Source organism: Pleuronectes platessa, chromosome 8 (assembly GCF_947347685.1).
Source record: "Pleuronectes platessa chromosome 8, fPlePla1.1, whole genome shotgun sequence".
NCBI classification, from domain to species: domain Eukaryota; kingdom Metazoa; phylum Chordata; class Actinopteri; order Pleuronectiformes; family Pleuronectidae; genus Pleuronectes; species Pleuronectes platessa.
The window spans coordinates 15,663,701-15,679,612 of NC_070633.1; the positions used below are offsets into that span (position 1 = coordinate 15,663,701).

The window sequence follows — 15,912 nt, forward strand, 5'->3', positions numbered from 1 at the left end:
ACTCAAGCCTGTAACGAGTACTGTTCTTGTGACCAGATTTGGTTAATTCTACTTATTTAATCCACTTTTGAAATTCTTTAAAGCAATATGTGTTTGCTGCAATTTCAACACAAACCCAAAGTCCTAAAATCAAGTGTTCAGTGAATTTTAAATCTTTAAAAAAAAGCCACCTGTTATCAGAATGACAGTTCTCATCGTTTGTGTATTTTCGTCATCGGCGTCTGGTCGCGAATGGATGACGTCAACAAGAGGTTTCTCATCATGGCGGCTGAAGGCGGCGAAGAGCTGAGCGACAACGGGGAGCTCGAGGAGTCTCCAGGTTAGTTTGATAAACATGCGTCCACCTCACCACGCGCACATGTGTGTGGAGCTCCACGCGTAGGTGCAGTTCCGCGCGTGTGTGCGGACCCTGGCCTCACGTGCGGGTGTGTTCAGTGAAGACCTGTTCCTGTGGGTAAGCGGCATAAGCTAAGCTAGGCTAACGTGACTCCAGCGCCACAGTGTGTCTGTGAACTAACTTGAACCAACATGAACTCACCTCGCTTTGTTTATCGAGGCTTTTTATCACGTTTCATCACAAAATGCAAGAGTGACGTCCGCCACAGCCCGAACACAAACACACACCCACACATACACACACATACACATCCTGCAGCCGGAGCTCAGGTCTCTGAGCGGTTTAATGAATGAAACCTACCTGGACAGGTGCAGACACGTTACAAGGATAACAGCTCTGAGATCAGATGATCATCTGTTAGTCTCACTGCGGAGACATCTGCCTTGTTACAGTAACAAAGAGAACCGTCAAAATAGAAACATCAGTAAAGTAAACATGCAAAACAAAACAAGGAAGTTAATCAAATGTAAATAATATATACCGACTGTCAGAATGTCTACAATCCAAACCAGGTATACAAGGTTTAAACATAATGTTTGCAGTGTAAACAGAATATATCCAGTGAAATCTGAATGTATAAGGTGTAAACAGAATGTATACAATGTATCAGGATTGCAGCTGCACTGATAGAATAGAGTCTTGCACAGTTAATGAAGTGAAGTCTGAGTGAGTTTATTCTGCAGGTCCACAATTAGACTGACACTGATTCAGTTTTTTGATTTGTTGGATGAGCAGCTGCAGGTAGTAATTACTTCACTTTCAGTTTCACCTGCACAACAGGTTTGACAGCTCATTCTTAATGTTTTTATCTTTGACACACAAACACATAAGAAATTGATTTGGATATGTACAAAGGAAAGAAAGAATGATTTTAAAATTGCATTCAATTGGCCAATGCCTTTTTCTTATCGAGGTTGAATGCAATTTTTCTAATCTGCATTCAACCTGTCGAGGAGCATATCCATAGATGTTTGCTTTGTGTTCCTTCAGCACCACACCTCATGAACAATGGCAATTAGTGTGAGGGAGGGTTAATTAAAGTGTAAAAACAGGCTAAATGATTTTCAGCATGAACTGCAGCCAGCTACAAAAATGACAACACAATACTCAGTTCTCATCTATTGTGTGAGAAAAGCTGTTTTGGATATTTCTGATTTACTGGTTGACAGAGGGGTATCAAGGCAGGCTGGTATTCTTGTGCAGTTTATGCTTGTTTAGTTGTCAATGATCATGAAGTACTATTAGTCTTGAAGTTATTTATCAATTTCCCAGTCAAATAGTTTTGCGTCATAGTAAACTGAATATCTATTGTTTTTTAAATGAGTAATTTTGGGGATTCAGAAATTGTGACTGAAAATTGTAATTTCAATAATTTTCTGAGTGAATAGACCACGCAATGAGTTAGGAAAGTAACCAGTGTTGTAATCAATGATTTATTAGCAGCTTAAGTCAAATGCACTATCAAGCAAAAATGTCAAACATATAGTAGTTTCTGCTTCTCACATTTGTGAGAAATTGCTTCTTCTCCTTCTCTTAAATATTATAAATTAAATCAAATCTTCGGTTGTTGGTTGAAAAAAAAACCCAACAACACTTAAAACATACTTTGTGAATCTTTGAACCTTTCATGAAAATGTTCGCGGTTTTGAAAGATAAATTGCTTAAACTAGACAAATGATCAATCGTTCGTCATCTCAGTTATTTGTAAAAGCAGCTATCAATAGAGATTTATAGATTTATTTGAGATAAGAGCCATTGATTTTCTACCCTCTTTAGCCATGGAGGCCTCTGAGGTTCCTACGTCGCCTCCATTTGAGATGACTGAGATGTCAGAAGAGAACGGCAGTGCCACTGTGGCCCCTGAGGCTCCCGTGGACCTCGACCCTTCTTCCTTCTCCATGCCTCTGGCTGGGGAGGATGAGGAGGGAGAACTGCCTGCTGACTTTGAGCGTCTGTGGAAGGTCACCCAGGACAATCCTCATGACTTCACCAACTGGACCGACCTGCTGCAATACTGTGAGCAAGAGGTATGTTGAGAGACAGAGGAAAACCAGTGGTGTTGAGCATAAGAAACCTTTGTGTATATTGTTTGGTCAGGAGGCCTGATTTAGCCTCATGACATTTAGCCATACATTTTCTCTCACCTGTTCAGAGTCACATGACAGCTTCACGCAGAGCGCTGGTGTCCTTCCTCACTTGCTACCCGCTCTGTTACGGCTACTGGAAGAAATACACTGATCTGGAGCGCCGTGCAGGCTACAACAGCAAAGCAGAGGAGGTAAAACAGCAGCGAGGATGTTAATGAAGTGAAATAAAGAAGTGTTTTTTTTTACAGTTTCTTATGTATGGCTGTGGTGTGTGTGTTAGGTGTGTATTCAGGGTCTTCAAGCAATCCCTCTGAGTGTAGATCTGTGGATCCACTACATCAATCTGTTGCTGGGAACACTGGACATGAACCTGACCGAGTCACCAATGCGGATTCGCAGGTAGACAAAAACACATATTTGAGTCATATTTGTAATTTTTGTTTTCACCAGGATTGGTGAGATTTTGATCTCATAAAAGAAGTATCACTGTTTGTTTAACACAGGTTAGGTATATTAGGTCTCCAGTACTGAGCTCAGCTAAATAGTTTTTTGATTTAACTTTTATCGAATTGATAGCAGATAAACTACATTAATTTGACCAACCTATTCTTTGCTAACTTTTAAAGTAAACTATCTATAGTATCTGCTGATTGATTTTCATCTGATCGTCCAAACTTGGAGACTAACAGAAAGTTGTTTCCGTGTTTTAATGGTTTTCTGGTCTCGGCCCTCAGTGTTTTTGAGGAAGCGGTTGCAGCAGCAGGTCTGGACTTCCACTCAGACCGGCTTTGGGATCTGTATGTCGAGTGGGAGAAGGAGCAGGGGAACATGAAGAACGCAGCAGCCATCCTGGACAGAGTCCTCAAAGTCCCCACCCAGCTCTACAACACGCACTACGACAAGTGAGGCCACACACATACACAGACCAAATGGTACCCGGCCAGAATGTCTTATTAGACATTCATCAGTAGTTTCTATATTAACAGATATATTAAATCAACCCTGTTGTTCTTCCACATTGAGTTTCATCTCCCTTATTAGTCTTTGCTCCTCTCATGAGTTTCACTTTGTGTCCTGCTCTGTCCTCCTTCCTTCCCTTTAGGTTCAAGGAGCACCTGAACAGCCAGGAACCCAAAGAGGTGCTTTCCCCGGAGGAGTACGATGAGCTGAGGACGTTGTGCCGTCAGAGTCAGAAGGCTGAGCGCGCTGAGCAGGCCCAGGAGGAGGAGGCGGAGAGGCCGCCGGGGGAGGAAGAGCCGGCCACACCTGAGGGCACAGACACAGTGAGTAACGATCTGATTAGTTTTCACTCAACCCGGTTAAGAGTTTAGTTAGTTTAATAGTAAAATAAAGTAGTTAAATATTAATTCTTCTTATAATATATTTTTTCAACTTTTGTCCCTGTGTTTAGGAGGAACTGATACAGAAGATCAGGGAGGAAGTGCTGGTTCGCAGGGACAAAGTGTACCAGGACAACGAAGGAGAAGTTCGTCTAAGATGGAACTTTGAGGATGCTGTGAGTTGTGTTTTCCAATGAACTTCCAGTACTTTATTGTGTCTTTTTCTGCTTATACTCCCTTTATTTTCTTTTACAGTATTTGAGTTCACCCACATTAATCAAATTGTACTCCTCCCACCCACTTGGTGCTTCATCAAAAACACATCTAATTTTGCCTCCATTTCTCTCTCCATCTTGCAGATCAAGCGGCCGTACTTCCACGTCAAGTCACTTGACCGCCATCAGCTGCGAGCCTGGCACTCTTACCTGGACTGGGAGATCGCTCAGCTGAACAAGGACACCAAAGACCCCGGCCCAGGTGAATACAAGCATGATGATGTCTTCAGAGTTTCGTGAATTTGTGTCAACATCTGGAAGCATTTGCACTTTTGACACCACTGTCTTCTACTAGATCCAAGTCAGGCAGCCACAGAGGGGTCAGAGGTCGCTGCTCAGCCTCATGAAGTGTCAGAGGAAGCTGCAGTCGCCCCCGATGACCACAGGGTTCGCATCCTGTTCGAGCGATGTCTGATCGCTTGTGCTCTGTATGAGGAGTTCTGGATGAGGGTAAGAAAAAAGTGTGCTTTAAGAAACGCACGCACATGTAGAGAAAGATTCCTAAAATAACATTCTATCTTCATCATCAATCTTTTATTGTTGATTAATGTCTTGTGTGCATGTTCTTGATAACTTAAGAAGGTGTGTGTGAGAGATGTCTGCTTAACGTGTGCTGGTGTGTGTTTTTTAGTACATTCAGTACCTGGAGCCTCAGAGTGTTGATGAAGCACGAGCTGTTTTCAAACGAGCCTGTGAGGTTCACCTGACGCACAAACCCAACATCCACTTGCAGTGGGCCACCTTTGAGGAGAGGCACGGTACGACTCATCTTTTACATTCATGATCATCTTTATTATGAGCACAAACTAAATGTTGGTCCCACAAGTAAAACTATCACTTCATAATTTTCAGGGGGATAAAAAACCCTGCAGGGCCATGAAATAGTCACTTTGTATTGTAATATAGTGACGTAATAAACAACCATGTAATTTCAGCAGCTTTTGTCAGTGTCACTGAGATGTTGGTTGAACTGTGTGGTCATTTTTAGGTTGTGTTCTCTGGATGTGTTGTATATTTGAAAGTGTTTCTAACATGTATGCTCCTCCATTTATTTGAACGGGAAGAAACCCATGTTAAAGCAGTCTGATGCAATAACACCACCACCTTCATCTTCTCCATCAGGTGATTTAACCGAGGCTCGGCGAGTGCTGGAGGACCTGGAGAAAAATCTGCCGGGGTTGGCGGTGGTCTGTCTCCGCCGGGCTGCTCTGGAGAGACGAGCAGGCAACCTGGAAAAATCCGAGGCCTTGCTGCAGGAGGCGGTGGCTGGATCCAGAGAGAAGCCCACGTTACACGCTTTCTACTCCATCAAGCTGGCTCGCCTGCTACTGAAACTCGGCAGGAACCCCAGCAAAGCGCGGAGAGTTTTACAGGAGGCGCTGGAGATTAGTCCGGTGAGATAATTAACACATATACACAGTAACTACCACAAATATTTCAGCAAATAATTTCATTAAAGGACTTTGATCTTCTATTGTTCCTTAAATTGAAAAAAGTCTTGATTTCGTGACATCTGGAGGTTGCACACCAAACGTTCAGATTGTCCATCAGCCTCACATTTAACAACGATTGACTGAATGATAGTGTCCCCTCCTAGTTTCCAATAACTGAAAGTACCCGGTGGTAATCATCTCATTTGCAGTATAAAGGATATGTTTACACCGTCACATCCTGGCGAATGAATTTCCCTATATTTGTAACTCAGGGAGTAAAACCTTGGTGGTGAAGACATATGGTAGCTCTTATTTGAATTACCTCTCTTCTCCTCAGGACAATGATAAACTGCACTTGAACCTGTTGGAGCTTGAGGTGTCCGGGGACCCCTGGGCCTCAGCGGAGGCGGTGCAGGAGTGTGTGGCACGAGCTCTTGCAGCTCCCCTCGCATCACACACCAAGATCCTCTTCTCACAGAGAGGTCTGCAGTTTGCAGAGGACTACAGCAACTCTATTGAGAGGTCATTATATATTGTAAAACAATGTTCACATTGTGAAATAGAGTGTTTTTCAACATTTTCATTGATTTCTCAGACAATAATTCATGGATCTTAATGAAAAAGATCGGCATGTTCAGGGGACTGATTATAGTGTGTGTGTAATTAAGTGCCAATCCAAATTATCCAGGACCCAGTGAATTTAAATTTGTTTTCATAAGGGAATTGTTGGGCTTTTGTGGAGGTATGTGCTGGGCTGAGTTCTAGTTCTAGTTAGCAAATATTTTGAATCCTATCAGTCATGTAAACCCTGTTTGTATCTAACAAACCATTCATCTTCTTTGACCTGACTGTTCTTCATCGACCTCTGTCCTCTGCAGTGTGCTGTCTGTCTTTGAGGAGCATCAGAAACTGGTGAAGGAGCTCGGTGGAACAAAGAGAGGAGCAGAAAACGGGTGAGAGGAGAACCTTATGTTCTTGCGAACGTAATAAATCAGGGATTTTCGTTTCATCTGCCACCATTCACTTGGAATCAGAAATGACCATGCAGAATTTGGAGGTCAATTGTCAAGGCTACTGTGACCTCTCAAAACATTTTCTTTGTGATCGTGTCACCCTGAGATCGACTAGAGAGTACTATTAAACCTTTCTCTGCCTTAGGAAGATTTCTTCAAAGTTTGATAGTTTCAAAGATTAACTGATTAGATTTCAGGGAGCAAAGATCACGGAGACCTCGTGACATTGGACCAAAAATAAATGTGGACTGAAACTGCACTGGTTGCCAGAGAAATACAGCCACAGGGCAGTTGTGCATATCAGACTCATGGCTGTGTTCTTACAGCATAACACTGATAATGAGGATGATTTTGAGTAGGTTGAAGTGTTTGCCTGCTGTTGATTCAGTGTTTTGTTTTTTTAGGGATGAGGATTCAGAGAAACTTGAAAAAAGCGAGGACGACTCTGCTGTCTCCGTGTCCACACAACTCCCCCCTACCGTGCCGCACGTCCCAATAACCACGCCCCCTCCTCCTGTGATGGGCACCGACCCGAGCGCACAGGCCGGCTACGGAGGATACGGCAACTGGTACCAGGTAAAAATAATCTGAACACTTCTGAAAATAAGATTGTTTGAATGTAAAACTTATTTGTAAATCTGTTGTTAAACATGTTCATTTCCTGCGTCTGATGATTCATTTCAAGCAATCGCAGTACGGAAACTACGGTTATCAGAACACCTGGAACTACAACCAGGGCTTCTATCCTCCCAGCTAAAGAGAACGACGACTGTGGCACCCAGAGCCAACAGGAAGCAGTTTGACCCGGGACGACTTCTCAGCTGAACAACAAACTGAAGCAAGCTTTCCTCTCCGTCCGTCCTCCGAGTTGTGGATGTGTGAGAACAAGAGGCTGGAGTGGAGCTCTTTTTAGCATGTCGTGTCATTTCAGTGTTGAGTCTGAGGGACTGATGGGAAGATGATGAAAGGAAACCGTGACATTCATCTTCAGTACATCGATGTCTCTGCATTTTAATCAGAACTATTTTTGTATTTGTTTGCAAGGCAGCCCCTTTGCTCGTGTTTTAAAGTTACCAAGTTTGTCCACAATTCTTCAGGTAACGTATGATTGACATTTTGTACCATTCCACACAATAGGCTTTTTTTTTTTCCTAATGTATATAAAGTTGTTTTTATAGTGTGTCACAACAGCTCTCCCTTGTGTTGAGTGTCTTTATTTGCAATAATACTAGAACCTGAGGCCTGTGTGTCCTGTTCCATACTCTGTAGTTCCTCCACTGTGTAACCCTGAATGTTCGAGTCCAGAACTACTCTCAAAATCCTTTTTCTTCCATATCAATGAGAATATTGCCTCCTGCGATGGTCCTCTTGTCTTTGTAGTGGATTGATTTCCACCAGTGTGTTCGGATTCCGTTGGCACCCCACTCCCACTGTCGGCGGGCGGTTACATGAAAACAACCTAAGTGTCGGCTGTAGTTCAAGAGAAACTGGAAAAGTCCGTCAGTGATACAAAAATCCTCCCGACAGACTTTGGGCAACAAAAGATCAGACATCCTTGTCAAGGAAACGCAGTGGGATTTGGAATATTTCTCATCTTCATGTACTTTAGATTTTAAAAACCATACAAACTTGACAAATTGGATATTGCTTATCTTCATATAGTTTTGATTTTATAACCATACATAGTTGAGAATCTGCCGAGTAGTCTTTTAAGAGTCTTGACATTTCTGTGAGTGATTATACTACCTAAAATATCATGTCATCTCATTAGCTGAATGTAAACTGTAACTTTCAGTAGGAAAAACACTCAGGTTGTCTTTTTATTGCATCATTACCAGTCCATGTCTCTGACCTCAGTTCTTCATATACAAAACATTGGGGGCCATAACAGAACTTTAGAAGAGGTAAGTTGAGGGTAATGCTTCCTTCTTTTAATTTACCAGTAAGTTTGATTATCAGAATCTTATACGTAAATCAATATTGGTGCTTTCCAAAGCACCGGCTGTTGTCCAAGTAGCCCACTGAAGTCTGGCCGGTTACTTTATTAAGTCTCGTTGTGGCCTTTAATTCTAATTCTGTCTGAGGTGTGTAATTGGCCATATTTCACTGTGCATGTGAGAGAATTAGTGCCTTGAACATCGCGTTAGACAATCTCATAAAAATGTGCAATCATTTTGATCCGTGTATATAAAAGAAAGATGGGATTAGAATGTTACAGAAGAACCACATTTTTTACTACTCTATATCCTTGTGGAAGAACCTGTATATTTTCCAATTAGTATTTCAAATGATAATGTAATGAGTCACCAGTTGTAGCAAAAACCTAGAGGATTACCCCCTTCATCTGCAACTACCTTCAGTTGTACTGGACTTTATAGTGAGTGTCAGCTTATTGTTTAGCTGGCTTCTTCAAAATCCTGCTGTGCACTTCCTGCTCAGCACCAAGCCACATGCTGGTGTACACAGCAGCATTTAGCAGGAGCATTTAGCAGCCTGAGTCATTTTTCCCTCAGGAGTTGGTTGACACCAAAAGTCAAAACTCAGTCAGGTAAATATTGGACTTGACATTTATCAGATTCCCACAAACATGACTCCAGATGAATGAAAACGTTGCTCATTACCTGCTGGATGTGTACATAAGCAAAGAAAGGTTCTTAAGATATTGTCACATCGACTTAAACTGTGATGTTATGTTGATGTTGTGTCCACAGCTGGTTTCTGCTGCTCCTAAAGAGACCAAAAACTCAGTGACTGCAGGTTTAAGTTAAAACTAGAGCCTCTGAAAGCGGCTGACTCTAGAAACCCGGTTGCTAACATGTTATTTCTGTCCAGGCGTTACAATAAGTGGGGAGGGTGAGTCTGCATGCACAATACCATATAATATATTTAAATTATGAAACAAGGTAGGACTACTTATTTAGATTTTTTAAGGAAAGAAATATCCAGTTCACATAATAGTTCTCCAAGTCAGCTTTATTGTCAGTAGATTCTTGGTGATAATGCCGACGTCAGTTTCATATTTTAAGTTATAAAAAAAGTAGAATGTCACAAAATCAGGAAGATTGTGGGGATTAAATTTAAGGCCCTTTCAGAACCAATCGAGAAGGTCATGTGTGGTGCGTTGCTGCAAGAATCAAGGTAAAACTGAACGATATTGTTCTGTACGGTTGTCGACTAAATGTGTTGCTGAAACCATGTGCGGTGCTCCTTGAAGCAGTATCAGTCAGTAGCCAGCTACCCCCACTCTGTTTCTAATTGATAAATTATCAAACTCACTGCACTCACATGTCTACAGTCAGTGAGATCAGCCCAGAATGTCAAGGGGCTGCTTTCAGTTCGTCTTGAAAAATATTTGATACTATACACACTGTAACACAGCCTCCAGTTCCCTCTCTGGTTCTTAAGTTCAGTTAGCTGGCTTATTGAGTGATACTAAAACATGGCTGCTTTGTTCCTGGATCAGTCTGCTCCTGGTGTCTCTGGTGGTGAAGAGGTGGAAGTAGTGAGGTAGGCTCACAGAGCAGATCATCCCGGTCTCACTTTTTGATAACAACCAGCACAGCTGTAGGCACCAAACCTAAAAATTGACAGAGAGGAAGGTTGAGAAAATGTACGACACAGTCTGTGGGTGTCTGAGCAGAGAAAAACCTGTGTGATCATGTGAACAGACTTTTATACCTTTCAGAATATTGCCCAAAAAAAAGCCATTATCACATTTGTTTCAGGTGCATGTTGCCTCCAATTACTCCTGCTATGAGCCTGGGATCTGTGTGTGAATCTGTCCTGTGAACAATGGGCCTTCCACCTCCTCCACCAAGCAGATTATGTTTTCACTGTCTGTTTGTCAGCAGGATGATGCAACAACTGCTGAACAGATTTCCATGGAACTTGGTGGAAGGATTGGAAATGAGCCAACTAGGGACATCAAACTATTTGTCTGCGTTTGTATCTTGCATCAAACTATTCAGACAAAGATCACCAGGTGAACACTAGAACACGGCTTGGGACACCATTATCTGATTAACCTGATTATTGAGCAGTGAAATCTAACCCAGCCTGACCGACCTGAAAAGCATTCTTTCCTTTGTGTTGAAAAACAAACCCGAGCCTGATGCTTTGCCCGTTTGCAGTGCAGTGAAAGAAAGCCCAGCTACAATGCTCCTCGCTGCAGTCGTGCACTATGCTATGATGGAACCCAGAACTTTCTCTATTCCCATTCCAAGGCCAAGTGCTCACCCAGCTCTTTTAGGGGCTTCTCCATGTCCAGTTCGGTGTAGACGTGTCGGGGATATGGCGAGAGCAGTGTGAAGTCCTGACCCTCAGGTGTGTTGCCGTTCACCTGCACGTAGACGCGCACGGCCGCCAGTGGCTCCTGGGCCTTGAAGACTGTCGTTAGGGTTGTGCCGTCCAGCAGACGTACCTGTGAAGAGCGATATTCTCATCAGTTTGTCTAACACTAAACAGTTGGTCTAAACTAACAATTGGTCCGAAGACTGTACCTGTATCTTGGACATATCATAATCCCTCTTAGTGGCTGGAGGACCCTGACTGGTGGGTGATGACGGGCTGGGCTGGGCAGGCTGGGACGATGTAGCCACGCTCTGGGTTCCGCCCACTCCAAACTAGACGGGACAAAAAACAACCGTCATCCAAGTTACTGGTTTCATCAAACGTGAAAATAGGACGAAATGGGAAGTGAACCAAATAAAAGGAAAAAAGAATTACATTAATGACAGCGTTACCTTTTGCGCTCGCTCCTCTCGGTCACGTGCAATCTTGTCTTTAACCCTTTGCCTGCCAGAAAATAAACATAAGCACCACAACGACATTGAGAATATGATTGAAAAAATTTGTAACCTGTGGCAGTTTAGTGAAAATGTTGGTTCATACTGGCTACATTGGTCCTGAGCCATGAGTTTCTTCACTGACACAGTGCTATGAGCTTTGACCATGAATTTTCTCAAATGGGATTATTTCTATTATAAAAATAAAACAACAGTCAAGGTTGATTATCAGACTAACAATCAATTGGCCTTTTTTTATAAATCTTTCTCTATGGCCTCCTTGAGGTAATTTAACTACGGCTAACATATTATGATAAACTGGTTTATTAAACCTACCCTTGCTTACTCAGATGTTTTTAATGAAGATATTACCTCGCCATTTTGTCCTCCATCTTCTCTTTCATGCGCTGGTCACTTAATTTCTTCATATCATCGTCCTGTAGTTTCTGGCGGATTTGCTGCAGTTCTTGGCCATGCTTCCTCCTTGACTTCTCCCTGTCCACCTCTTCTGCCCGCTCTCGCTCTCTCCTCTCCGCCTGCTTCACCCGCATCAGCTCCTCGAGTCTGAAAAAGAGACGAGAGTTTAATTACAAAGAGGCTCAAGCGTGGTAAATCTCCCCCGCTCTACCTACACAGTTACTCTCTGGTTATATTTTTGTAGATAAAAGGTCATGGCCAACATCTGAAAACCTGCATGATCAGTAAAAGCAACTGTTAATGCTCTCTGACCTCCTAACTTGCTCAAGTTTCTCCTCCTCTGTCATTGGCTGCTTTGAACTGTCGTCCTCCTCATTGTACAGCATATCTCCACCTGTTGTCGGTAAGCGAAAACAAATGGACATGGGAAAGATCACATAATATTAAGTTCGGTGAAAATCAACAGCGACAGCAATGTAATTTTACTTAAGCTATTTAAAATATAATTTTTCCTTTACAGGTAGAAATGACATCTTAAAGAACAACTGACAAAAATACGTGGTCGATATGAATAAAAATACTCTTTCACATTGTAAATAAAATCTATTAAGAAACCTTACAAATAAAATAACCAATTGGATTATGTCTGATTGTGTCTAATCATGTGACTTGAGTACCTGGCAAATTAAGAATCTGTTGCAAACACACAGAAGTTTACAATGATCTTATAACCAGCACCCAGAAATATCTGAAGATAGTTACCATGGTACTAATATCTTAGAAAATATACGGTAGGCTAATTAAATAAGTCCCAAGTTACGTGTCGTCATTCGGTTCATATCTACAGTAGGTACGTTGTTTTAATGGTGGCTTCTCAGATGTTTCCATCTCATTAACAGGGCAATTCCTGCCCTCAAAAAACCCAACATCACTGACCTTCAGTGGCGTCAGCTGGTGTGGATTGTTCTGTGCTCATCTGGCTTTCTGCCTCTCCTCCCAGGACCTTGGCCACAGGCGGCACATAGGGCTCATCAATGTCCGGGTCGTTCTCGTGTTCCATTAACCTGCAGGAAGCACATCACAAGAAGAAAGGTTAGGGCTGAACTGTTGTGAATCCCAGAACCAGGAGAATAAGAGGCACTGGGTGGCTCTACGGGGGAAGTGTGGAACTGGACTGGGGCAGAGAGAATTAGAAAAACTGGAGCAGTTGTTTTATTTGCTTTCTGTCTGACTCACCAGTCCATGGCCTGTTCTATCCCCTGGTTTCCCGTGTTGGCCACTGCCTTCTCCCTACAGACACAGAGACAACAGGATATGCAGGGTCATTGTGGCGTTTTACTTGAAATCACATGAACCAGGAACCAGTTATTGGATGTGTCGTCACTCACGCTCTGTTTCTGTCGAAGCCCATCTCCAGCAGGGTCTCTAGTGTTGTTAACTCTGCCATTTTGACCTGAAACAGATGGTAAACACGCCACCACGATCACTGAGGTTTCGTTATTAACATGTGGCCATATTGTTACCGTGCTGGTGGGGGAAAAGGGAGAATCGTAATATCACAGACTTCAGCACAACACCGTTTCTCTGGCTCAGCGCTGTGTAGAGGATTAAGTCTTCAGTTGAAACCGTTCAATATCATAACCAACCTAGAGATGGGAGCTAAAATTAGCATCAATGTGGCTAACGTTGAGATTACGAAAGCTAGCTGGGGAAGCTAGCACGATTAAACACGACCAGGAAGTCACATACGCGCTCCGTCACTTAATCTACGAGTGTGTGTTTGTATGTTACACGTTAAGGTACACAAGAGTGTTGTTCTTTTTCCCACATGGCTAATATAAGCTAATAAACCAGTTAAGACAACGTTAGTTAGCTACTCACACATCAGCCAACACCGCTTCAAGAGTACGAGAGCCTAGATGGGTCAAACCGAACGGAACGAGATTATCAAACCCGAAAACACAAAACCCCAACGTCATCCTTTTTTACCGTAAAGTCACGTGTTTGTGCGTTTTCTCGTTAAATATTTTAAATCATTGGATTATTATTGATGTGACAAACTGGAAGTAGTATTTTAACTGTTTAGTCAGTTTAGATAGAACTATTTATTTTTTCAGGCAAATGAATTGTTTATTTGAGGGCTTGCTCAAAATCATACCAAACTTTGCAGAAAATTAGAAAGTGGTGAGACTTTACTATTCTGGAATCATTTTAAATGGGTGTGACAAAATGGCTCAACAGCGCCCCCTGGAAAGCAGGCCCTAGGTTTCCCTGTGACCGATCTTCACACAAATCGTAGCCCGCAATAAAATAATATTGCTTTAAGAAATATATAAGTATAGCATACTCCGCATCAGCATCCAACGTCACTCACAGTGTTTCAGATCTCTTTGTTCTTCAAGAAAATGGCCAAACCTTTAGTTTCTAATGTGTCTGAGTCTCATAAAGTAGATCAGAACAGACTGAACTCAATTTAACCCTTTCAGTTTCATTCTTACCAATTCAGTTTTAGGACTGTGGCTGAGACAACCTAACCTACCTAAACTATTTTTCTGAGTTCCCTATAGTAACAGAAAAAAAGGAACCGTTCTTTGACTTGTTCTTCTTGGTTTCGTCATCTGCGAGTATCTCTCCATTAATCGATATAATCAGTTCATTAGAATTACATTGGCTCCACATGAGGTTTATCTCTGTAGGGTTGTAGAAAATATATCAGCAGAGAAATGATTTAATGACTTTATAAAACAGCCTCATAGTGAAGAGGCCTGAGGGTGAATGGTGTTTCATATTTGCTGTTCTTCATGTTGAATGATTGTATCCCATCTGCATGAGTCCAAGGATGTTCAAACACGATGCAATTTGCTGAGCTTTAAGAGCAGGTTGGGTCTGTTACATATTTACAGTAAGTGTAATGATTAATTTGTTTCTCTCTCCCCCCCACACAGTCTTAAGCAGCCCTCATTCACGACTCCACCATTACTCTGACACAGACGTGTGTCTGCTCACGTCTGTGTCACTTATTTTCTGTTTGAAAGATTTGTTGACCTACTCTTTTTCTCTCTATGCACTTGTTTGCTTTTCCTCAAACTTTCAATAGTTTTTCTTATTGATCCTCCTCTTTTCTCTCAGAATTTATGAAATAAGCCTTGTTTCCTGCATTTACTTGGTGAGTATGAACTTTTTAAAATATATATTTCAATATAATAAACTCAAAGAAAGTCTTATGCATATGCATCAAATATTTCATTTGTAAAGTATGCTACATATATAAGAAAATTCTTGTTTGTTTTTAAACTGACATTTGTATTTTGTATTGATAAATACTGTGCACCTACTCTGACAGCAACCTGGGCAACTAGTCTTTAGGAATCCAATTACCCAAATTATAAATCACACTGAAAACGGCTGTATAATTTGAAAAGACCCGAGCTGCTATAAAGAGAAACACAAAATGTTGGGGTAATTATTGACACCTGTGGTTATAAATGTAGACTCATTCTATAAATTGTGTTTTAGAATGATTTGAATAGATTTGCACATCTGTGAATGGAGCTTAAGTAAACTTTCCATGTTTCATTTCAATAACAGCAGGGCTTCTACCTGAAATATTGCTCCACCACAGCAACTATTGCAGAGGTTTTGTTTTTACGTTGACTGGAATATCCATTGTTCTGGATATAAAATGTAATGTCCTTGGACTCTGAAGCCAACTTAATCCTGTGATAAGGGTAACCATAAAGATGTCTGGAGGTTATGAGTCAAGCCTGCAGAGCAAATGTCTTGATCACAATATCACACTTCTTCTCAAACTGGAATTCCTTGATTTCACATTCACATTCATTTGAATTAGAGCAAAGGTGTAAATGATAGAGAGCCTCAAACCTTCCAGTGGAATTGTCTGCTAAAGCAAATGAGTGAAGTTAAAGGACACAATTGGGGTAAAGGTCTCTTTATTCCTCCCTTTAATTGATTTATGGCTCTGTTTTTTTACAGAAGGAGAGCGTTAAGGGTCAAAGTTGACTCAGGATAAATGAAGACGGTCTGGAAAACTAGAGACATGAGGTGTACACGAGGAAATGAGTCGTCTCCTGTTTACTACATATCTTCAAAGCCATATCAATGCCAATATGTAAAAGATTAATTTTAATGGACTAAAGGCCAGGATT

At 41.7% G+C, this 15,912-nt stretch overlaps 2 protein-coding genes across 3 annotated transcripts; one reads left to right on the forward strand and one right to left on the reverse strand.

Moving 5' to 3' along the window:
* Positions 1-231: 231 nt before the first annotated feature.
* si:ch211-114c17.1 (pre-mRNA-processing factor 39) lies at positions 232-7,822 on the forward strand. Its single transcript, XM_053429090.1, has 15 exons — positions 232-319; positions 2,174-2,424; positions 2,550-2,675; positions 2,765-2,883; positions 3,219-3,386; positions 3,587-3,767; positions 3,896-4,000; positions 4,184-4,301; positions 4,395-4,549; positions 4,731-4,857; positions 5,222-5,493; positions 5,870-6,054; positions 6,411-6,485; positions 6,950-7,121; positions 7,231-7,822. Exons 1-15 carry the CDS (start codon positions 232-234, stop codon positions 7,300-7,302), a joined length of 2,214 nt encoding a protein of 737 aa, XP_053285065.1. The 3' UTR covers positions 7,303-7,822.
* A 1,678-nt stretch (positions 7,823-9,500) lies between these two features.
* Positions 9,501-13,717, reverse strand: ubxn1 (UBX domain protein 1). 2 transcript variants are annotated; one of them, XM_053429091.1, is made up of 10 exons: positions 13,628-13,717; positions 13,135-13,199; positions 12,983-13,036; positions 12,683-12,810; positions 12,059-12,140; positions 11,702-11,893; positions 11,288-11,339; positions 11,045-11,167; positions 10,782-10,965; positions 9,501-10,122 (listed from the first exon to the last, which is right to left on the reverse strand). In XM_053429091.1, the coding sequence occupies exons 2-10, from the start codon at positions 13,191-13,193 to the stop codon at positions 10,082-10,084; spliced, it is 915 nt and encodes a 304-aa protein (XP_053285066.1). In that variant the 5' UTR covers positions 13,194-13,199; positions 13,628-13,717; the 3' UTR covers positions 9,501-10,081. The 2 variants fall into 2 exon arrangements, with proteins under 2 accessions (XP_053285066.1, XP_053285067.1); XM_053429092.1 differs by lacking the exon at positions 13,628-13,717 and adding an exon at positions 13,311-13,398.
* Between the last annotated feature and the right edge of the window lie 2,195 nt (positions 13,718-15,912).

What these genes read in the sequence shown, in the direction of transcription:
- ubxn1 (XM_053429091.1), bottom strand. Translation starts at nt 13,193, where the DNA reads ATGGCAGAGTTAACAACACTAGAGACCCTGCTGGAGATGGGCTTCGAC. An exon ending in ATGATATGTCCAAGATACAG is followed by an intron (nt 10,966 to 11,044) that starts GTACAGTCTTCG and finishes CGCTCTTCACAG; the next exon opens with GTACGTCTGCTGGACGGCAC. An exon ending in GAAGCCCCTAAAAGAGCTGG is followed by an intron (nt 10,123 to 10,781) that starts GTGAGCACTTGG and finishes GTCAATTTTTAG; the next exon opens with GTTTGGTGCCTACAGCTGTG.
- si:ch211-114c17.1 (XM_053429090.1), top strand. Translation starts at nt 232, where the DNA reads ATGGATGACGTCAACAAGAGGTTTCTCATCATGGCGGCTGAAGGCGGC. An exon ending in TGCAATACTGTGAGCAAGAG is followed by an intron (nt 2,425 to 2,549) that starts GTATGTTGAGAG and finishes TCACCTGTTCAG; the next exon opens with AGTCACATGACAGCTTCACG. An exon ending in ATGAGGAGTTCTGGATGAGG is followed by an intron (nt 4,550 to 4,730) that starts GTAAGAAAAAAG and finishes TGTGTTTTTTAG; the next exon opens with TACATTCAGTACCTGGAGCC.